The sequence below is a fragment of the Tiliqua scincoides genome, chromosome 4 (assembly GCF_035046505.1).
Source record: "Tiliqua scincoides isolate rTilSci1 chromosome 4, rTilSci1.hap2, whole genome shotgun sequence".
NCBI classification, from domain to species: Eukaryota; Metazoa; Chordata; class Lepidosauria; order Squamata; family Scincidae; genus Tiliqua; species Tiliqua scincoides.
In genome coordinates this window covers 42,181,001-42,205,581 of record NC_089824.1, presented here as the reverse complement: position 1 = coordinate 42,205,581, position 24,581 = coordinate 42,181,001, and the positions used below count along the sequence as shown (strand labels likewise).

Genomic DNA, 24,581 nt, shown 5'->3' with positions numbered 1-24,581 from the left:
CTGCAATTGGCCTGTCTTGTACAGCTGGAGCACTTGTTAAAACAGCAATACTCAAATCATCCTCTTTTCTTGTCCCTGTGAAATACAGAGGCCTTTGCTTACACTACAGGCTTGTGCTGGTATGCTGCTTATTCTGATGGAAACCAAAATTTGCCTGCTAACGTTTTGCCACCAGGGCCAAGAACTAAAAGTGCTCAACACCTGTAACAGAAAAAAATCACTTTTAACCATGCCATCTCTTTCGGCAAAAGTGTACTGTACTTTGCTTCCATTCCTACCACTGTCTTTCAAAAACAATGACCACATGCATTGTAAATCTTAAGAACTGCTGCAAGTATTAAAGTCTTAGCTAAGGATTTGTGTAATTTATTTTCATCCTCTAATATTCTTAACAGCATGGTGAAAAAAAGTTTACAGGTATCCAATGTAGCCATTTTAATTGTGATAATACACCTTTTAACTGAAGAAAAAAAAATAGGCTGACTGGACTAGAGCAATGCATGACGTTCCTTCCAGTTGTACAATTAGAAGGATTTGTGACTTTTAAAAGTGCTTCTTCCATTATCACTTTCAGCACAGAACTGTGTCAAACAATGGTTCTCAAACACTTCAGCACTGCGACCCACTTTTTAAAATGACACTATCACCTGGCTTCACGAGACTAAAAAAATGAAATTATGAGCTTTATGAAACTAAAAAAAAAATTCATTTTACCAGCTGCTTAAATCTTTGTTTTTACCCTTCTGGAGCATTTGTTGAGCTTCACATTCCTTGGATCAGGATCATTCTGGTGGTCCTGCATCCCCTTTGCCTGGCCTTTGATAAGAGCTGAGATGCATTCACCTACCTGCAAGTAAATGTGCACGTGTAGCTCAGTTTTGCTTTCCATAGGGTTCAATACATTTTTCTTGTCAGTGGGGGACACCCAACTTCTTTCTCAAGAGATTTTTGGGGCCTGCATTCATTGGATCAGGATAATTCTGGTGGCATTGCACTCCCCTTGATCTGCCCTTTGATGTGGAGTAAGGCATACTACTCACAAGTAAAAACACATGTGATGCTCCATTTTGGTTTCCATAGGACTCAATATATTTTCCTTGTCAGCTATCAGCTTGTCAGTTTAGCGACCCACTAAAAATCAGGTTGTGACCCACTGGTGGGTCCCAACCCACAGTTTGGGAGCCACTGGTATAAAGCATATGGAGATGGTAGTAACAAGGAACAGTCAAGGTTTGGTCATGTATACATTGCATATTTGTTTGTGGTTTTGCAGGTACTGAATATATTGCAGGTCTGGTTTCTTGCATTTTAGTAGTTTCAGTTAATAGAAAACAGCACTTTGATTCTTTGGTACCAGTGCAAAATCTAGAAGCAATTTTGGTTGCTATTAATAAAGTGAAGACACTTGAAATTGATGCACAATACAAAATATCACAGCACATAATGGGCAAGAATATACTTGTAGGCACACGTTTAGAGCAGATTGCTTTATTTTGTTTTCCAGTCACATAATCCTGCTACATGGGGTGCCTGTTTGGGAGGCTGAACTGAGAGAAAGCAATGCAAAATCAGGCTAAATCACCAGCTGACAGGAAAATGGAGCCTGTGAATTCTCAAATGCAATACTCTCACCTGTTCACACTTTCATTTTTGGTCTTAAATTTGCACTTTGAAAAGTTTAAGGCAACTATTAATAAACATTCTATACAGGAATACTTCTAATCAAAGAAATTAGAAAAGCTCAATTTAATCTTTAGCACATCCTGACTATAGTTTATAATATTAGAAAAATATTAAGATAAGCAAACAGTTTTCTTCTCACCAGCTTAATAATTTCTCCATACTTCATCTCCAAAACATTTCAAAGTAAGACAGTTCTGCAAAATCCACCTGATGTACATTTTGGCATATTTCAGTGCCCAGAAACATGACTATCATAGACATTCTGGGCGTGAATCATTCACAAGTTGAAGTTGCATTGCTAGTCATAATTTAGAAAAAAAATATCCAAAGCTGAATGGATTCCCAATACTGTTCTAGAATACTCATCCTATTTCACTAAATCAAGCAGAAAATGGAAAAACATGTCTCCAGGAAGTGAATCTCATGGTAACAATGAATTTGCTCTATTGCGTCTAGCTTAAAGTATACATTTTTGCCTTGAAGACCGTATTTCTAGCTGCAGGCCATGGTCCCAGCACCTAGGCTAGTGGCAAATGAAGCAAAATAGATATAGCACCAGAGAGGCAACAAGTGAAGTCATAGCATAATCTTGAGCAGAATTTGTGCAATTTCCATGTAAGTGAATCTTTTTATTGGCGTCCTGGAAATGTGAAAGCGGAAGGTACATGCAAAAGCGGAAGGCTCACTGCACCTCTATGCACCAGCAAGGCTTTAAGGACCTTTCTGTCTTAGAAATAAACACAATCAACACTGGGTTATAAAACAGGAATTAAACAAGGTCAAATGTGTACATGTATGTCTCTTCACTTGGAAGCAGAAAACCATACTCAGCAAAAATGCTTTGTTCATATATAACAGGCTTGATCATGGTTTAATATACATGTCATTTGCAGACTTACAAAAAGAAATTAAAAGAACATTACAAAACACAAGTCGTTCATAAAGAGCAACAACATGTCCATCCATATGTGATAGAAAAATAGTTATCTATAAAAAAAACCCAACAATAAAAAACCACCCGCTCACATTCTCTGCAGGTCACGCTATACATTCATTGATTTAGATCTAAATGAATTACCACATGTGGTGTGACAAATTTCCAAGCTGCCAGCATGTAAGTGCTTATGAGAATCCTTACCAGAGTGGATATGAAGACATTGATCTGGGATGCAATTCACTAAGCATTGCTGGTGCAGCAATTTATTTTAAAATGAACCAAAATTGCACATTAACAGTGTCTGGAAGATGGTGTCCTTGCACATAAGCCTTGAAAAATAAGTGACTAGCATATCAAGAGTATGCCTAGCACTTGCACACGTAACACAAGCATAGCAAAACACAGGCATGTTACTCTGAAATGTGGCACAGGACATTCTTTGGCTGACAGAAGTGTAGAATATCAGTTCTTGCAGCATGGATACAGAGCTATTAAATCAGTGCTGTAATGGTATACACAGAATAGGAATCTTTGAAGACCACATACAGATTTCTTCATACAGTTCAGTTTTGCTTTTTTACAAGGACAGCATTTTCTGTCACAAAAGTACAGCCCTCAAAAGGGGATGTCGAAAGTAACCTGAATGTGTCAACCTTAAATGGCTGGAAGGGTGCGTCGCTGTTGTTGTGTTAACTCTGGATGCCAGACATCCACAATGAATATCAAGCGATAACGGTTAGCATCCTGCCACACTTCATGCTCAAAGGAATCATCAAAAATTAGAACTTTCCCTTCTTCCCAGATCCTGCAAGACAAACAAGGAGTACTGCCTTAATTTCTTGCATGTAAGAGTTCCAAGAGAGAAGTTTCTGACCATATTTTCATCCAGTTAAAAGTCCCCTTCAGACAGGGCCAACTGTGAGGGGGCAAATGGGAGTATGACAGTTGGTCATTCCTCCATGCTGACGCACTCCCAGGCCAAACCCCCATCCTTGTGTTCAGCACTTGGCTGCAGAGGTTAGCAGAGAATATGGAAGGGTTCTGCCTTTTGGTTTAGAACCCTGGCCAACCATGGTAAAAATATCAGGGGACTTTGGACAACCCATATCAATAAACCAAACTACCCTGAAGTGAATTCTGCCACCCTGGAGTTGCTGGGTTATCTGTATTATCCCACCAGGTAGGAAGGGGAATTTTTACCACACATCAAGCACGGATATATGATAAAACAGTCATCTCTATTGTCCCACACCAAGCAGCAGATTGTACCCATTAACATTTTACAAGTGAAAGCAGAAGACAACTTTTCCCAATTAATAAACATCCAAATCAAAGATTGGGAAAACTTCTTATTCCTAAAATAAATATATGTCCAAATGCTGTATTTTCTATACTTATTCCCCTCCACCACACACACACACACACACACACACACACACACCCTACCCCAAGCTGTTTGCAGCTCAACCATGAAATTCACTGACTGACCTTAGTCTAGTCACTGAGATAGCCTAATCTATCTCAGAGGGTTGTTATAAGGACCAAGTGCTGATTGAGCCATGTATACTTCTCTGAGCTCCTTGGAGAAGTATATAAATGTAACAAAGTTTTGAAGATGTGAAATCCCAATATCACAGTGAGAGTAAGACCAAGATCCTCATCTCATTTTGGTTTCCATAGGACTCAGTATCAATATCCTCATCTCAGTTACAGAAGAAACAGCCTTCTACCAATTCAGACCACAGGAGGTGTATAGTAAAAGTATAGGAAGGCTGGGGTAAATGTATATTTTTTGAAAGTAAATATGATCCCACAAATGTATGTACAAATCAATTCTGGGTGAAACAGCAGGAACCTGGCTAACTAGTTTGACAAATATGGGGAATATATATAACAGGGGTGCCCAAACCCTGGCCCTGGGGCCACTTGCGGCCCTTGAGGACTCCCAAACTGGCCCGCAGGAAGCCCCCAGTCTCCAATGAGCCTCTGGCCCTCCAGAGATTTGCTGGAGCCCGCAATGGCCTGATGCAACTGCTCTCAGAGTGACGGCCAACTGTGTGATGTCTTGCATGAGGCTGTGGGACAAGGCTCCCTCCACTGCTTGCTGCTTCACATCTGTGATGTAGCAGTGGCAGCAAAGGAAAGGTTGGCCTTGCTTTGTGCAAGGCCTTTTATAGCCCTTGAGCTATTGCAAGACCTGCGTTCATTCATATAAGTTCCATCTCTAATGTATTCATTTATGTAAATTTATTCAAATTTGAAATGTAAATTAACTTTTTTCCTGGCCCCCATCACAGTGTCAGAGAGATGATGTGGTCCTCCTGCCAAAAAGTCTGGATACCCCTGATATATAAAGTAGTAATGGAAACGCTTAAACAGAAGTTTGGTATATTCAAATGAACAGATAATGCTTACTTTCATTAAACAAATTCACTATCAAAAACATAAAAGGAGTTAATTAAGATCTGCTGATAAATGTTGTATGGGGAAAATTGGGTCTTGAGAATTCCTAGAATTCTGAGGTACAGAATTAAGCAAAGAATGCATCCCTGTGTTTCTAGAATATTGGGAGATATTTTGTTAATGGAAGAAGAACATCAGCACATACTCTCAAACATACTCATATCTGACTGAGCATAGAGTTTCTATTTGTTACAATAATTCACCCTACATGATCTGGCATCAAAAAATTGAAATGTTACTATTTCAGGGCATACAGTTGCAGAAGCAACTCCTATGAGATTAAGCAGAATGACAAGGGCAAAGAGAACACACAGCACATTTATTTAAAGACAAATGTAGACTGAGGGCCTGATCCAATTTTCCAGCACTGATGCAGCCATGCCAATGGGACGTGCATTGCATGGGGGGGGGTAGAATCACAGAGGCCTCCTCAGAGTAAGACAGCATTTGTTCCCTTACCTTAGGACGGCATTGTGGCTGCACCAGTGCTAGAAAGTTTGAATAGGACTGGCCATCTGAACAACCCTCTCTAACTGTATCATCTCATCTCATTTTTGTTGGGCTTAAAGATGACTAAGGAAAACCGTAAACCAGTGGCGTAGCTAAGGCAGTGCAGGGGGTAATAGTTGCACCAGGCATCAAGCTTTAGGGGGGCAACAAGTTGAGCTTGACACAAGTGACCAAAATTGTGAAAATCTTGGTATTATGAATAATACCATCATGTTATATATCATTGGAAAGGTAATTAATGCTGGATGCAAAGAAACAAACTGCATTGGAATATCTGTATTCTATCAAAAGTTATGGCCAATTAAGCAGAAAATGAAAACACAATTGCCTTATGGATCAAAAAGTAGATTACCTTAACTTAAAACTGATCTGAGACTGATTGTTCTGAGAGCCAGTGACATATTATCATGTTATTGACATGCTGCAATGACATGTTATCATGATACAGCATGAAACCAATTAGGTGTTAATATGAGTCAGCTTTCATTTCCATGTATCATTTCCCTTGCTAACTGGATAAAAGGCACTTTTTCAAGTGGTGCCCCTCTTATATTTAGCAAGGGTAGAATAACCATCCCTCTTCACCCCAGCACAATGTCTTGAACCTATCAGGGGCACACTTTTTATTTACTTAATTAATTTGATTTTGTCTGGGGGGGGGCTACAAATCTTCTTTGACCCCAGATAGCAGATAGATGCCTTAGCTATGCCACTGACTAGGGGGAGGCAGTAGAGCAATTAGAAGGCAAGCTGCTGTGGGGAGGAGGTGGGTTCTTCCCAATTTTCACTTTTTAAAAAGCCCGGGCGTGATGTCACTTCCGGTTGTGACGTCAGTTCCGGGGCAACATTTTGAGCTTGGCACTAGGCTACATGATCATTAGCTACGCTACTGCCATAAACTGCTATATTTTTGACACACTGGCTTCACAGAGCATGCAACATGTTTAAGGCTATGGATCTTTTGCACATGAATCAGCATCCCCTGTATTTTCAGCCCTCTGAATCTAGTGGTACTAGTGATGATATTAATTATTTTTGAAAGATATTCATGTAAATCATGGACTGGTTCAGATGATACTCTAAAACCAGCCCTTCTCAATGCATGGGATGAGTATAGGTGAACACATCTCTGTCCTACCTGGTGGGCTACTACCCAATTACTACTACGTTAAAATAGTATGTGCCAGAAATATCCTGTCACCTGATTAGGTGCCAATGTGCTGGGGAAGCCATTACATGCCCTTCTACATGCAATTGAAGGAGCCAACTGAAGCAGCATCATAATCAGCGCCATGTGTTTTATTTGGCTGGGGAGGTTCCATCAGTTTCTCAGCTTCTGCAGATAAATTACTTTCTTCATGTGGCTGCTGATGTTCATCCAGCAGTACTGTATTAATCTGTGCCTTCCCTGAATGAAGTTGTTAAGAGGCCTTGTCTCTTTGGAAGAAATGATTGAATGATTGACAGCTATTCTGCAAATAAAAAGTTCCTCCTCCATCTGTCTTCACCCCAATATTCAGGGACTACCCTACAGAAGCTAAGCCAATAAGCAAGTGCATTCATCACCTTGTCTTGATGCTATCGTAATTCTATGGAGATGGGCAGCAACAGTCTCTGTAAAATTAATCTCTGATGAGAACAAGGCTGAGCTTTAAATACTGCAAACAGCCCATGACATCTCATTACCATAAAGATGTAGACAACAGAAGGAAATTCAGGAGAGAGCAATAAAACAGAGGAAGCAATTAGAAAACAGGATTTAATGAAACAATAGCAAAGTGCCCTAATTCTGAATACCCTGCTTTACAGAGACTTCATTTCAACTACAGTCAAAAGACAGGGCTGAACATTTGCTTAAATGAGAATGCAGTACAGTGAACAGTAAAATCATCAAGAGAGGAAAGCAATACTTTGTGGTGATACAAGACTGATGGCTACCAAGAAGGGGCTTGCTCTTTTCTTTTTTCTTCAGCCTGATTGATTGCTGGGCCCAAATGCAAATGGGAGCCAGAACAGTGAAGTGCTAAAATTAGCACTGCAGACAGGTATCCTGGTGTGCATGTTTGACAGCAGACAATGAAAACCTCACTTAATACTGGACTACTTTTCAAACTGAAACTATGAACATTGCCTGATTTTCAGTTTTCTGATTGTAGTTCTCTGGTGCTGTTATGTTAACAGTTGACAGTGTGTCAATGACATTTTATTGTGCTGTCATTGTAATATATATTTGCTAGCCTCTGTTTGGACTAGTAAGTGGGAAAAATATTTAGTAAAGAATCATTGTTAAGGATAAGATCAACCACTGGACTCTGCTCTGTTTCACTTTCTGTGACGAATTCATTTTACTCTGTTTCACATGTGGAATGGATTTTGTATATGATGTATATGTATCCGCACCCCCAGCTTGACAAAGGCATTGCTAGAAAACCCAACCAAAACTGACCATTGCCTTTCAACTTCTAGTAATGATGGGAGAAAAGGCAGGCTGCCAAAGCTGGGCCCTAGTGCCACGCACCTCCCAGACCTGAAAGTAATAACCCCCATGACAGAGCACTCACCATCAGCTGTTGCTGTGAATATATCATGGAGGTGGGGAGTGGGGAAATACATGCTCCAACATGGAACTGGGGAACAGGAACATACAACACTGTGCAAGAACATGGTTACCGAGTTGCCCTGGATAGGTGCACTCTCCTCTCAGTTGCAAGCTGGGGTAGGTATTCTCCACTCTTCACAACTGACCCACAGTAGCTTTCAATGAGTGCCATCCCACAGGGATTATTGCTTGCAAGCCTGGGGCCAGGTGGACACCGTGACCCAGCCAGGGAAGGCCCCCCGCATTGTCACAGGAGATTTAAGTTATGGATCATTTCTAGTTAGAACTTCTGACAACCCTAACTGAAACAGATAAGATGCTGAAATCAAGGTCTGCCTTTTCAAGCAAGCTCCAAGGAGGCCAAAAGAGGCGTGTGTCTAACATCTTCTCTCTTTTAGAGTGTGAATTATCCAGGCTGAGCCTAATTGTATCTAATCATTACAACAGTAGCAACTTTCAACACAATGAATACTATCCATGGTCTTGCTTTACCCAAAAGCATAACCCTGATAATGTCTAACAGAGGTTAATGTCACTATCTACATATTTAACTGCTATTTGTACATCCATTAAGAGACATTCTTGCCACTAAAAGGATAGGGAAGGAAGCATGCTATTCTGCAAGTCTACTTCCTATTTCTTAATAATGGTTAAACAGTTGTCAGCAGCATTTATGGCGACACTAGCCTGTAACGCCAAAAAAGCTTTAAGGAAAATTAGAGTGATTGTCAACAGAGAGCAGCAAACATTGTTCACTTTGAACTGATATGACAACCAGCATATAGATGATCAGAAGAGCAGTCTAATAATACAGCTTCCATCTATCACCAATCCTGAACTCATCTGAGGACTGGAAGGAGACAGAACTCTACATCTCGTTAACAGCTCTGAGCAACAAAGCTGCCCACCCACAACCCTGATTAAGCTCATTTCATAATGTTGAGAACAAATGTTCTTGTCAGTGATTAGACCATAAGAGCTCGTGGCTGCCATACACGAACATGAGTGGCCAGTATTTAAATGACGCGAGTGCTGGAAAGCATCCAAAAGCAGAGGCAGCAGCAAGCACATTTAATTGCTGAAAATGTTCAGCTGATTCCCAGAAAACATTTCTTTATGAGATGTTGGTAAAGATCATTGACCAATGTTATCCCCCCCCCCCCACATCACTAGCTGTGTTTCTACAACAGCAACAAGGGAAAAAAAGAACTCAAAAACATCCTCTGCAGACTTTGCAGACAGGAAGCCACAGTCCAGCTTCCCTTATTTCTTGTATACTCAAGATAGCACTATAGGCATCCAGATGAGACTCCCGAATCAAAATATAAAAGATCAGCAAACGAATGTTGGAATTCTAAAAGTTAAATTAATTTAAAAAACTCATAGACAACACAGATTCAACTTTTTTGGAGAAAGACTCAAGCTTAGAGGTAGAATGCATGTTTTGCATGCAGAAAGTCTCAGGTTCAATCCCTGACATCTTTAAGATGGACTCTACTACTAAACTCTGGAGTGTCAGAACACACAGACAATACTGAACTAGATGAACCAATGGCCTGATTCAGGAAAACAGCAGGAGCATAAGTGCAGATGTCTAGAGCAGTGTTTCTCAACGCTGCTCCCCTGATGTACCACTTGCCGTTGCGCTGCCCTTGGAGGTACAACCAGAAGTAACTGGCAATGACATCATCGCCAGTTACTTTTGGTTTGGAGACCACGACAGGAGCTTCCAAGATCAATAAGAGGCCCAGGGAAGGTGGGAGATCTTTCTCTTGCACTTGAAAACTGTGCACTAGAGCTCTGCCTACCAGATCTAAGCTTCCTATCACCATTGGAAGCTCCTATCATAATTACATTGCAAGGTGGTGGGTGCTATACATACCACCCAACATTGCCTGGCATACCATTGTTGGTACACGTACCACTGGTTGAGAACCACTGGTCTAGTGGATTTGCAGGTTAATTTGCAGGTGCACACCAGGCAGATTGTCACCTAAAAATCTTATTTTGTGATCTAAATGTTGAATTTTTGAGATGAATATCTCCAGTTAAAGGAGCACTTTTAATGGTATGGGGTTGTAGTCATACATAAAGGCCTAAGGGTTCTCTCAGGTCCCTTTTAGGAGACTTCACTCAAATTACTGAATAATCGTGCAAACAAAAAAGATACCTGTTTTCCTGGGCACATCGAATCCTGCAGCCTTCTTTTGGAATCACCAAACCTAAATGCATCCTTAACCTACAGTTAGTAGGCCCTGTGTGAGGCCAGACATGTGTCCCAGGGTGCATGACAGAATACTTGATCTAGAGAGAGAGAGAGAGAGAGAGAGAGAGAGAGAGAGAGAGAGAGAGAGAGGGGTATAATATTGGTTTTAGAATGAACACCACTCTCTCTAACACTGGCAGAGATAGCAACACTGCCAAACACTGCCAAAATAGCAACTCGGCACCAGCTAAGGTCCTTGGCTGGCATCTTCAACTCATTTAATATTGAACAGTCTCACTGACATAAAGGCATTGAGCTACTAATGACAGCCTTAATTACAGCTGATCTCCCAGAGTTCCAATTTTTTTAAATTTACTACATAAAATAAATAAAAGTGACATGCATTTTCTCTATTAAACAGAAGTCTATTTTTCCCCATCTTACTTAATAACCTCGGCATCTTGACAAGCATATCATATTTGCAAAAATCTAATAAAAAACCCTTCATATAAAGAAGGCACAATTAATTAAGTGTTTCAAGGAAGACACTGGACAACATTTGGTTCAGCATCCAATCTAAAATAGACCTCTATCAATGACTTTATTGGAGTAGAAACTAGCAAACTGATAAAGGGCCCAAATTTCTGGTGCTGATACAGCCATATCAGTGGGGTGTATGCTGCATCCAGTGTTGGGGGGCAGTCACTAAGGCCATTTGTTCCTTTACCTGGGGGCTGCATTACAGTTGCATCAGTGTTGGAAATTTGGATAGGATTTGGCCCAAATTGTTCTAGGGACCTTAATAGCATGTATAGTAAGAGAAATCTCACTTTAACCATCATATTGCACAGAACAAAACAGCTGGGCCACTTTTAGGCCATTCTGTATACATGCAACCACAATGGCTGCTGGCATTGCCACAATGTAGATTAAACTCAGCATAATAATCTGCTTATATGCAGTGAACAGCTGTATTTCTATGGTTACTATCTGCCTGAAGCAGATATGTTCCACTCTGGAACAGACAGCTTCATGTCATCAAGAATATTAGGAGGTTCTGGCCATTTGGGGAGAGGCTGGGAAAAGCAGTACCCTCAGTGATGTATAGCAGATGTTACAACTCCTCAGAAACACCTGCATCTCTGATTATTGAGGTATAAAGCCCTAATCACAATAAGTACTCTTGAAATACTGTGCTATTTTACAATTCAGTGGCTGAAGGTATCAAAATGACAATGTTACAATGAATTTTGCCCCCACTAAAACGTGAAAACCTTGTAGAGATGTTCTGAAGCCGAACGGCAGGAAAGACCTATAGCTACTCTGCCAGCTACATAATCAATACGATTTGCTAACAGTTTGGAAGATAATTTACAATTTCATTCTGCCCTGATAAATTTGAAATTTATTATGTTACAAACTCATTTAAACTGCATTTTCTTAGCCCAGTTTCCCAGGACTCCAGCTCATGCCAATTTGCTGGCAATGCTCTATATAACCTTCTTATGGTAGTCTTCGCTGAAATCCATCCCACGTTAGCCACACTTGTAATTATTCAAAGGTTTTGCATGTCCCTCCAGCTTGTTTGGTTCAATTGTGTTTCCTCTATCTATAGTGAGGCACAATTATTTGTGCTATCCCAATTTGTACATGGAAGTAAAAGATCTGAGGGAAATGTATATTCTGACTCAAACGCAGCCATTCATTGAGATCACGGGAATTCAGGCTTGTGAGAATCTGGATTCTATTTAAAAACTAACTTTGCTCCTTCACCTTTATAAAGGTAAACCCTACTCTGAGTTAGTTAATAGACTTTTAGCAGAGGCAAACTGGAATCTCTGTGCTCAACGCAGCATTTTCCCACACAAACTAACCTGTATCAATTGAATTGCTTTATGGTATCAGTTGTTAATCATGTTGACAGTTCATACAGTTAGTTTAAAAATCCTTCACACATTTATCTTCATAACTCTGCAGGTCATTGTTATTCCCATTACACAGATGAAAAATCTAAGCTGAAAGGAAATGCTACATAACAGCATGTACCTGGCCTCTTCTGCATCCAGTGGCTTCTGGGAATCGTTCCAATAAGGTACATGTTCTGGGAACACTCTTACAGGCATTTTCATTTTTCCTTCCTAAAAATTAAAAATAAAAACCCCAAACACCACAACAACTTAAACAATGGTAATTTGAATTCTAATCACAAAAGACTAGTGAGTCTTCAAATTCTCCAGGTATTTGGCATGCTTGAAACATGACAATTCTATAAAATGTCTATATAGACATATTTGTTTGAGGTACAAAAACATCCATGAACTGAATCATTGTTAGTGTCTAACAAAAAAAAATGTCCTGATGTCAAGATACTGAAAGCAGCAGAAGCAGGCTTCCTACCCCTCCAATGTCTGCTACTGGAGTGCAACCTGCCACTTCTCCCAAACCTAATCACAACTAGCAGGCATTCATTGAACTAGCCACTCACTAGACTACAGTCCTGGTAGCTGTCAGTCAGTACCTAGAACAAAAAATCCAGAACACAGCAGCAGTAAAGTTCATTTTGCCCATATGTCCTTGCAAATTAGCATTGGTTTCAACCATGTACAAACACAGCTTCTTTGTTTATGAAATAAACAGAAGGTATTGGGAAGGGAAGCACATTGAAAGCATCCAATTATTCCCCACCAATACTGTGTCATATTTTACATGTCATGTGTAAATGGCACATGAATGGCACAGAGTTCAAACATGTGGATTATGACATTATTCAGACATACACAAGCTGCTCCACATTTTCTGTACCCATGTACAAGAAACCCACATATGTGTTCCCAATATGTGTTCTGTAAAATCATGACTGCAAGAATAAATCACTTCACTGCCACAATCAGCTCTCCCTCCCTCTCTCTCTTCTAAGATAATGCCTTGAAATCTTAGCTGGTACCTAAGATTGCAGACTTTTGCACTGCTGATTATGAGATTTTTTTCATATTAGGAAGCTCAAATACAGCAGTCATAATGTTCAAGAGGACTCTGTGGAAATTGGCGGCCTTTCACCAAAGTGGTGTGAGAACAGGTAGAGAGCAATCCGGTTTTGTAAAACACAAAGGGACAAGATAACTTCACCACCACCACACAGATTACTAAAAAGTTAATGTTGTCTCTAGTGGAACAGCTCCTGTGCTACTCTGAAAGCATTCATGGTTTCCATATCACTGTTAGCCTAACATTTGAGCTCATGCCACAGCTTGTATTAATTCCAATTGACAGAATTGCATCTGGTTTGTGACATGAAGATATCTCCTTTTTGCCAGCTCACTTTTCCTAGGGCCAGTTTATAATTGTGTACCACTCACTGCGTTGGATTTAAAGCAAGTACAAGCCTTCCTGCAAGAGAAATGCAATAATATATCCTATAGTAGCTATATGTGGGAAGCAGAGTTTTGTAAGCAGCATGCAAGTTAACTTTCCTCAAGCTGCATCAACTGTCATGCTAAAGTCACAAAATCACAGTGTTAGAATGTACTAAAAGGATAGGTAGCTCTCCCCACCATCATGCCAGAAACCCAGCCACCATCTCCATACAGATCAACCTGCTTAATCCAGAGCACAGCACAGAAATGTTATTTCATATGTCACACAAATCTCATCGCTCTCTCAGGAAGCTCAGAGCAGTTTACATGGGGTTTCCCAGGACGTTTCCTGGCCAGGCTGAAACTTGATTAGCTTCAAAAATGTCTCAGCATTATTAAGGACTTCCATTTTCTCTTCTCCCAAAAAATGCCTGCAGAAAACATAGCACCAGGTAACCTATGCATAGAAGACCATTCACACATTGCTGGACAGGCTTCAGTTTCATTTTTGCTTGAGGAAGGCCAGTGAAGATTGGTGATGGAGAAAGCTCCGAGTCAGTGCCTTTCTGAAGAATGGGTAGGCCTGGAAACTGGGAGAGATTTCCTTTCCAGGGAGCTTGCATACCCTTTGGCAGTTATACATCCTGCTTCTTGGCTAGTGGGAGGAGATCACCCAGCTTGCATGCCTCCTCCATCAACAGAACATATATGTGACCCCACGTAGTAACAGATGAGAGCGCTCATACTATGCACACTTCCTGGCTTCTCTCCTTCCTTCCTGGTTACTAAGAACATGAGAACAGCCCCACTGGATCAGGCCATAGTCCATCTAGTCCAGCTTCCTGTATCTCACAGCGGCCCCACCAAATGCCCCAGGGAGCACACCAGATAACAAGAGACCTGCATACTGGTGCCCTCCCTTGCATTGGCATTCTGACATAGCCCATTTCTTAAATCAGGAGGTTGCACATACACATCATGGCTTGTAACCCATAATGGATTTTTCCTCCAGAAACTTGTCCAATCCCCTTTTAAAGGCATCCAGGCCAGATGCCATCACCACATCCTGCGGCAAGGAGTTCCACAGACCAACCACACGCTGAGTAAAGAAATATTTTCTTTTGTCTGTCCTAACCCTCCCAACACTCAATTTTAGTGGATGTCCCCTGGTTCTGGTGTTATGTGAGAATGTAAAGAGCATCTCTCTATCCACTTTATCCTTCCCATGCATAATTTTGTATGTTTCAATCATGTCCCCCCTCAGGCGTCTCTTTTCTAGGCTGAAGAGGCCCAAACGCCATAGCCTTTCCTCATAAGGAAGGTGCCCCAGCCCAGTAATCATCTTAGTCGCTCTTTTGCACCTTTTCCATTTCCACTATGTCCTTTTTGAGATATGGCAACCAGAACTGAACACAATGCTCCAGGTGTGGCTTTACTATCGATTTCTACAACGACATTATAATATTAGCCGTTTTGTTCTCAATACCTTTTCTAATGATCCCAAGCACAGAATTGGCCTTCTTTACTGCCGCCGCACACTGGGTCAACACTTTCATCGACCTGTCCACCAACACCCCAAGATCTTTCTCCTGATCTGTTACAGACAGCTCATTAGCCTATATGTGAAGTTTTGATTTTTTGCCCCAATGTGCATGACTTTACACTTACTTACATTGAAGCGCATCTGCCATTTTGCTGCCCATTCTGCCAGTTTGGAGAGATCCTTCTGGAGCTCTTCACAATCACGCCTGGTCTTCACCACTCAGAAAAGTTTGGTGTCATCTGCAAACTTTGCCACCTCACTGCTCACCCATCTCCAGGTCATTTATGAAGAGGCTGAAAAGCACCAGTCCCAGGACAGATCCTTGGGGCACACCGCTTTTCACTTCTCTCCATTGTGAAAATTGCCCATTGACACCCACTCTCTGTTTCCTGGTCTTCAACCAGGTCTCAATCCAGGAGAGGACCTGCCCTCTAATTCCCTGACTGTGGAGTTTTTTTAGTAGCCTTTGGTGACGGATCGTGTCGAACGCCTTCTGAAAGTCCAGATATATAATGTCCACAGGTTCTCCCGCATCCACATGCCTGTTGACCTTTTCAAAGAATTCTATAAGGTTTGTGAGGCAGGACTTACCCTTACAGATGCCATGCTGATTCTCCCTCAGCAAGGCTTGTTCATCCATGTGTTTTGAGATTTCTGATTCATTGGAACTACCTCACTGTGTATGCTGCTAAACCTATTTTTAAAGTGTGGTAAGAGAAAGTAACCAAGGAAGGAAGGGAGACGTCAGGAGCACACTCATCCCTTGTTGCATGGAGCTGGTTTTAGGGGAAAAAGTATTGTCCAAAGCAGTCCTCAGAGAAGCTTTTAGAAGCTCAGCCCATGACAGCTCCACCACAGACATCTGTTTTGTTTTGCTGTACCTTATTTTCACAGAAACAACTTCACCTTCATTAAAAGGATAATTGCTTCTCCTCGCTACAACTACAGCATGACAGCTCAATGACAGGAAGATGACAGCAATAAACATAAGTGCTTGCGTACCTTGCTGCCACAGAGTGAACTGGCTCCAGTCGCCTTTTTCCCGTAAGTTTTCATCTTCAGGCAGAAAGAGCCCCTTTCCTCTATCCATCACAGCAAGTCCTTCATCCCGAATTATCTTCCAGTTTCTTTCTAAGGACTGAGGAGACAAGAACAACAAAACAAATCCTGCGTTTTGCTAGTATTTAGCAAGCGTGTTAATTCTTCTGACTTTGAAAAAAACAAAACACAACAGCAGTAGCAAAGCATTTATCATCATAAACAGGATTCTGGGTTTTCCATTTCCATCCAGTTAAGGATTAAAAAAAACACACACAAAACACAGCATGTAATTTCTCAGTTTCAATTACCATTGTATCATAAAAATTTCAGTAATCCCCAGTTACCTACCAGAGTGGCCTCTGCTTTAATTTGCTTTTGATTAGCCTAAGGGATGTTTCAGCAGATCATTTTATGCTACGAGCTAACAAGAATATTGATTTTCACAGTTAGAGCACACCAGTATTTTCAAGACCAAGCAAATTACCAGAGTATTGAGAATACCGCTGAAATTCCAATGTGTGCATGTCTTAACTTTGTGGGTATGATGTTTCATGGCATACACAGGCATTATGGAATTTAAAACATTTACCCTTAAAAAAAGGCTAGTTATTTTTCCCCTAACTCGCAACCATAACCAATGCAACAACAAATAGCATTTGCTATCTTAGCATTTTACTAAACAAAGCTTTCCGTGGATCTCCATCCAGTTATTTATGTTAAGCAGAGTTAATCCTCTTAATTTACAATTTAATTTCATCAACAAGACAGAACATTTATCTCTTGGGTTTCTAAATGATTTCAACTATGTGTGTTTGCTAGACTCGCACATTTTTTTTCCTGCTTTCAAAAGCAGTGATTACAGGGCACAAGCAGCCTGATATTAAGGTGTAGTGAAGTGACTTCATTGGTTGGAGGACTGGTGGGTGCAGTGCTCAGCACTGCCACCTACTGACCATTGCATATATACCATTATCTGGCCCATTCACTTTGCCCTCCCTCACCTAATGTCTGTCCGTAAAATATTGTTAATATTTTAATCCCTAAACAACCTAAGATATAAAGGGGTAATACTTGCATCAATAACTTCTATTATAGACTGCTACAGTAACGCTTGATAATGTCAACATTATCACAATCCATCCAGGACTTGGGGAAGAGGCTATAGGGACAGTTTAGCACCTCCACCTCTGTTTCTCTTTAAATCACATCCCTGACATATGAATGGGCCGACCAACATTTAGACATAACCAGTGGTGGGATTGAGCCGGTTCGCCCCGGTTCTATAGTACCGCTTCTTAGTTCACCTCTTGGTTCGGAGAACCGGTTGTTGGCTGGGGAGTGCACGCGCAGCTATGACCCTCCTGCGACTGCGCGGAGAATGCAGGAGAGGGCGCGAACGGCCAGCCTGCAGCCTCGTTGATGAGGAGCAGTTCAGCTGCTCGCCATGTGCCTCTCCTCCCCGGCTAGTCTCAGCACTCCCAGTGAGTCGGGGGCCCGGGAGGAAGAGGAGGGCGCTGGAGCCCAAAGAGCCCCCGCTGCCCCCAAGGGTGAGCCCCCCCCCGCCGCCATGTGTCCCCACCCGCTAACAGGAGCAGTTGCCCGCCCTGCGCCTCTCCTCCCCGGCTGAGCTAGCTGGCTCAGCTTTCCCGGTGGGTCGGGGGTGCGGGAGGAAGAGGGGGACGCTGGATCCGCTCCCACTCAAAGAGCCCCCGCTGCCCCGGAGGGCGAGCCCCCCCTGCCGCCATGTGTCCCCTCCCGCTAACGAGGGCAACAGGAGCGCAGCGTGCAGCCTCGCTGACTAGGAGCAGTTCAGCTGCCCGTCCATCGCCCTGAGGATTGCAGCCCCAGCAGTTTGCCACACTTTCCTGGGAGTAAGCCCCATTGAACACAATGGAACTTACCTCTATGTAGGCACTGAGCACAATCCTAACCAGGTCTACTCAGAAGTAACTCCTATTTTGTTCAATGGGGCTTACTCCCAGGAAAGTGTGGATAGGATCGCAGCCTCAGTGACGAAGATGAGATGCTTCCTTCTTCACATTCTGATTGACAGTGGCTGCAATCCTAACCACAATTTCCTGAGAGTAAGCCCCATTGAACAAAATAGGAGTTACTTCTGAGTAGACCTGGTTAGGATTGTGCTCAGTGCCTATGTAGAGGTAAGTTCCATTGTGTTCAATGGGGTTTACTCTCAGGAAAGAGTGGCAAACTCTGCCACACTTTCCTGGGAGTAAGCCCCATTGAATACAGCGGGACTTACCTCTGAGTAGACACTGTCAGTCAGTAGGCGAAGAAGGAAGCATCTCATCTTCGTCACTGAGGCTGCGATCCTATCCACACTTTCCTGGGAGTAAGCCCCATTGAACACAATGGGGCTTACTTCTGAGTAGACATGCCTAGCATTGCATTGTCAGTCTGGAGGAGAATGAAACGCAGCCCTGGGACCTCCAAGGGGCACCTCCTTCCAGCTCCAGACTGCAGAAGTTTTTGGAGCTCCCCCTCCACCTTTGATCCAGGCAAGAGGGTCAGTCTCCCAGTGTCTCACCCCACCAGTGGCTCTCCCCAGAAGACTTTTTGCCCCTTAGGGACATCAAACCCCCCCCCATCTCTCACACAGGAAGGGACTGAAGATCGCTTATGTCTCCCCGGCACACTTCTCCAGCTTGGATGGGCTCAAGGTCCCCAGTGAGAGGAGCCGAGGGAAGACTTGCCTTCCCCTGTGAAGTGCAGGTGCAGCTCCACGCTTCCTGCTGCTGCTGCCCAGAGCAGATGGGTTGCTAGCCACTGGACTAAGCTAATTACTGGGCTGGGGCACCTTTCTTATGAGGAAAGGCTACGGCGTTTGGGCCTCTTCAGCCTAGAAAAGAGACGCCTGAGGGGGGACATGATTGAGACATACAAAATTATGCAGGGGATGGACAGAGTGGATAGAGAGATACTCTTTACACTCTCACATAATACCAGAACCAGGGGACATCCACTAAAATTGAGTGTTGGGAGGGTTAGGACAGACAAAAGGAAATATGTCTTTACTCAGCATGTGGTTGGTCTGTGGAACTGCTTGCCACAGGATGTGGTGATGGCCTAGATGCCACCTGGCCTAGATACTTTTAAAAGGGGATTGGACAAATTTCCAAAGTCCATCACAGGTTACAAGCCATGACATGTATGGTGCAACCTCCTGATTTTAAAAATGGGCTACGTCAGAATGCCAGATGCAAGGGAGGACACCTGGATGAGGTCTCTTGTTATCTGGTGTGCTCCCTGGGGCATTTGGTGGGCCACTGTGAGATATAGGAAGCTGGACTAGATGGGCCTGTGGCCTGATCCAGTGGGGCTGTTCTTATGTTCTTAACTACAATTCCCAGAATGCCTTGCAGGTCTCTTGTTATCTGGTGTGCTCCCTGGGCATTTGGTGGGCCACTGTGAGATACAGGAAGCTGGACTAGATGGGCCTATGGCCTGATCCAGTGGGGCTGTTCTTATGCAACCCTGACCCCCCTCCCCTATTTTAACAGTAATTATTGCCTACTCTTTATTCTATAATTTCAGGGAACAAATGTTCCCTGCCCCCCACCACAGGATGCAGTGCATGCCCTATTGGTACAGCTGCACTGGCACTGGAAAATTGGATAGGATTAGGTCCTAAGTCCTCTTAACTGTAACTTTCCAGCACCAAGTCCTGGAGGTTTCCTTGTGACAACGAAATGTTTGTTCCCTTACTTCGGGGCTGCATTGGCTCTGGAAAGTTGGATAACCCTTAGGCTGCAATCCTACTCACACCTGGGAAGCAAGCCCAATTGACTATAGAATGTGATTTGCTCCTGTGTAGGCTTGCATAGGATTGGGCTGCTATTCCCAGTGTGCTGAGGATGGTACAGTTAGCATTGCTCCTTCTCTTGAAGAAAAGTTCCTTTAGGTTATTCTCCCTCCCCCCACGCAAGTGAAATGCCAGGCTGACTAGAAATTGAAGATTTTATTGAACAAGTTTGCAAATTGGGTTTAGGTCTTATCACCTAATGAAAAAGAACTGGAGAAGCACTGGGAAGAACTTGTGATCAGGGTGAACCTCAAAACCTGCAAGGCTTGTTACATGTGCTCTTAATTTTCATTTTTGGGCTGGGTTGTGGGTGCTGGGCACCTACACAGCTGCAACACTTTCGAAGGACTGTGGTGGGGAGGTTCTGCCTCACCTGCCTCCCCAACCACTGCAGGCCCCTGCTTTGCACTCCCTGGTCAGTAGCAACCCTCAAACTTGTGGGAGACTCACCACTAGAGTAGACCAAAGTGATGGGTATCTGCTGTTGCCTGTCGGAAAGCAACCTAGAAAAATAGTCCCCTCATAGTACCTTTTTGCTCATTAGTGAAACTGTCCTTCAAGGCTGCCATTCTCTCTCAAACCCTGGAAGTCAACAACTCCCCTTGAACTTGTTGGGCTTCTGAGTAGACGTGCATTGGATTGCAGAGTTGGAAGTTGGAGGGGGAAGCTTTAGAGTTCACTGGAATTCTTTTTGGGGCTGGGTGGTAAAAGCAATAGAGCAGCATTTCTCAACCAGTAGTACTCATACCACCAGTGGTACTTGAGGTGGTGCCCAGTGGTACTCATGGCAGGACCCCCCCCCCCGACCTCCACTGCCTGGCAGTGAGACCAGCAATACGATGCAACAAACAGTGGTAGGAGGCTCAGTTCTGCTTTTCTTGCACTCAAAAAAGCCTTCCCATCTACCCTGGGAGCCCAATCCTATGCATGTCTACTCAGAAGTAAGTTCCATTATAGTCAATGGGACTTACTACCAGGAAAAAGTGGATAGGATTGTAGCCTGAGCCTCTCTCTTACCGTGGTTTGTTGCATCATGTCTGGCCTCTTAGTATGGAAATAACTGGTGATAAAGTCATTCCAGTTACTTCCAGTTGTACTTCCCAGAGGTGGGCCATGCACAATGGTACAGCAGGCGAGAGGCAGATGCTGAGGAATGCTGTAATAGAACAAAAAAGAAGGGGAGATATAAAGATGTTACTATGCTGTTGTTGCTTTTGGTTGATGATGACTATGTGCTCAGTGCACTTTTGCTGACCAGATGTTCACCACTAAAAGTGAACCAGATCCTTGAGAGGATTGACTGCTCTGGTAAAAATCACCAAGTTCCCACTGAGAAGGAAGGTGGCCCAGCTCAAAGCCCAGTGCAGCAAGTTGGTTTGTGCAGATGTGAAGGTGCTATGCTGCTGTGGTGTCTCCAGAGGTTGGTAACCTGGAGCCCTGGCAGTTCCCACCTCCTCTTCTTGGTGCCTTCCTGATTTCATTATACAACTGCCTTGAGAATTCAAGAAAAAATGTCCATGTGAAGTGTGCATGTCAGCAGCATGTTTATCCTCCTTGGAAACTAGTGGCCAGAGGCCTGTAAGTATGATTATAGAGGACAGAATTGCAGCCTTGCAATTTGGATTTAGACATTGGGTTACAGTAACTTGGTTAAAGTTACAGTGCAATCCTATGACTGTCTACTCAGAAGTAAGTCCCATTATGTTCAATGGGACTTACTCCCAGGAAAGTGTGTACTGTACAGTATAGGAGTGCAGCTGTAGTCTTTCAACTTCCTTTGCAGCAGACAATTGAAGCTGAGTTGCTCATTAGGACATAGAACCTGTTGTTAATTTATTTGAATCCCACCACTGGACATAACCATTATGAGCAACTTGGACATGAGCATGGTTTTCTTTTTTTTAACACTAGCCTCTAAATTGAGTTCAACACTGAATGTTGTAGACCTGAGGAAGAACAGCACTTGGCACTTTAGTTAAGTTTGCAAGGTGAAGTCTAACACTGCCCAGCTAGACTGGCTTGAGTTTCACCAATGCAAACAGCAAAAATGGTGAAATGAACCAGTTGGCAATTTGGAAGAAAAATAACTTGCCCAGATTTTTCTGTTTTCATAAACAAAAGGAGCTGATGCCCAAATGTTTTTGGAATTAATGAAACAGCTGTCTTTATGAAGCTTGTTACCACTCTCATGAGGATGTTATGGCACATTTTGCTTGCAGCAAAAGCACAGCTCATTATTAAAATTAACTCTTTTTCAAATATTGAAACAATTTTCTAGAGCATTAACATGGATGATATGAAGACTGCAAATGTTCTTCTGAAATGTTTTCATAACCTATAAATCTAAGTCCTTAGGCAAATTTTCAGCTGCTTTAGTTACTTTAAGAATCCAAAACAAAACATCAATTAATACATACATACGTACATATTACATGCATCAGCTGAAGCATGCAATGTTATGGATAGCAAGCAGCATGAGCTGCCAGTGCCACTCAAAGTTATTCTAGTACAGTATGACCACATAGCTTCATCAAGCTGTTCTATAACACTCTCTTCTTCTAGTTATCAAGGATTAGCTACAGTCATCACGAGACTATGACTGAAATGAAAATGCAGTTTTGCCTTGTGTTTTTTCTTAGTAAAAATAACTTTCTTACAGAACATGTTTTCTTACTAAAAATGGATTGTGCGTGAAAGATTATAGACTGTTATTGTTTGCTGCCTCCTCTCTCTGGTGTGCCAGCTGCCTACCTGCATGTCACGTTCCTTTGCTGGGCAAGAAACTGTTCTTTTTTTAATGCATGCTTCCACTTGCACTAAAGACAACTGAAGGTAATGGGTGCAGGGCCCCCAAGGAGAATCTCAAATAAGAGAAAAATGTGGATACCGGATCAGCGGATATGGGGGAATGCCTGATAAATTAGCTGTGAATGCTATTGCTTGACCTGAACCCCAGGAACAGTGAGGCATATATTCCTAATAGGAAGTGTCACACCTTGTAGTTACCCAAATAGTTTACAACTAATCTGAACTGGATCTTTAGGAAGCACAAGCTGCAACAATTCAAAATGATTAACGCTCCCCAGAGGAATTCCCTGGGACACAGAATGCTTTAAAAGGCATAAAAACTTCACTTTTGGTTTCCCAAGGGGAACTGGAAGTCACATTTCTTTGCTTCTATGGGCCATTCTGAAGCCCACAGAGGCCATGAGCAGATGCGCACAGCCTCTGTGGGCTCCAGGGAGAGTTTGAGAGCCACTAAGTCTTTGCTGCAGGTAGCGGGGGTGGGGGGAAGGTAGAGATGCGATGCCCAGCATCGCGCCTCTGATCGGGGTGCACAGGGGTATGCTGCCACTCACCACTGCCTGCAGCAGCCTCCCAGGGGTCGGGGGAGCCCGGCGCCAGTCTCAGCAGTGCTCCCCACGCAGCACAGAGCTCTCCAGAAGGCGATTGCGACCACCTCCGGTTTTGCGATCGAGAAGCAGGAAGTGGTCGCAGTCAGCTTCTGGAGGGCTTTGCACTGTGTGGGGAGCCCTGCCAGGGCTGGTGCTGGGCTCCCCTGACCCCTGGGAGGCTTCTGCATATGGCGGTGAGTGGCAGCACTCCCCTGCGCCCAGATCAGAGGCGTGATGCTGGGCATCGCGTCTCTGCCTTCCCCTTTTCCCTGTCCCTTAAGGGAAAACAGCACAGGGCTCTCAGGCTGGGGTGTTGCGACGCCCCAGTTTGAAAACCACTGCCTTAAACCAACATTTATGACATAAGAGTATCTGTAACATTTAAAATGTGTCTGGTCTGTCAGACTGCACACACTCATGCTTGTCAATACAGCTGCATCAAACCTTTTGAGCTGGCAAATTCTGGCTGCTATTGTATAGATTAGAAAGATTATTGCTTTTTATATTACAAAATGCTCAGGGTTGTATCCTGAGAAAGCCAGTCATTATTAAATTCTATTGAAATGAATGGGACCTAAGTTAATCACAACTGGCTTCTCTGGTGCTTAGTCATGACTTTCTTCTGTAGTTATGATTAATGTTCTGAGGATACAATCCTCAGTAGACAAAAATCCAGATGGCTCTCTCCAAAGCCCTTGTTACGACCTACTCTAGAAATAACAGATTCCTGCTTATATAGTAAAAATCAATCAATGGATTTGCTGAAAAGCAACATTGTCATTTACTTGGAATTTAAGTTTGAATATACTCTGAATTTAAGTTTGAATAAGAGCCTGTAGTTAAAACTTCACAACACTGCACCTTAACAACAGCATAGAATACTGATTATAATTTATTTGTCTATGTCAAGAGCTATACACACTGATGAGCTACACACACTCTAGTTTGATCCTTGTATTTATTCAAGCTGGCCTGATGCTACCTATTTTATACAATTAAATATCCCAATGAAGCCTCTGAGAATTATGAGT

The 24,581-nt window shown here is 42.8% G+C and overlaps 1 protein-coding gene across 7 annotated transcripts in view; it reads right to left on the bottom strand.

The window, feature by feature from the left end:
- Positions 1 to 1,492: 1,492 nt before the first annotated feature.
- The window catches only part of ASPH (aspartate beta-hydroxylase), a 147,526-nt gene continuing 124,437 nt past the window's right edge, over positions 1,493 to 24,581 (bottom strand). For all 7 annotated transcript variants that reach the window (XM_066626211.1, XM_066626214.1, XM_066626217.1 and 4 more), the window contains 4 exons: positions 16,297 to 16,432; positions 12,445 to 12,536; positions 10,363 to 10,496; positions 1,493 to 3,425 (listed from right to left, as the gene is read on the bottom strand). In XM_066626211.1, the coding sequence (XP_066482308.1) occupies positions 3,275 to 3,425; positions 10,363 to 10,496; positions 12,445 to 12,536; positions 16,297 to 16,432 (513 nt within the window). In that variant the 3' untranslated portion in view covers positions 1,493 to 3,274. The remainder of the gene's footprint in view (positions 3,426 to 10,362; positions 10,497 to 12,444; positions 12,537 to 16,296; positions 16,433 to 24,581) is intronic.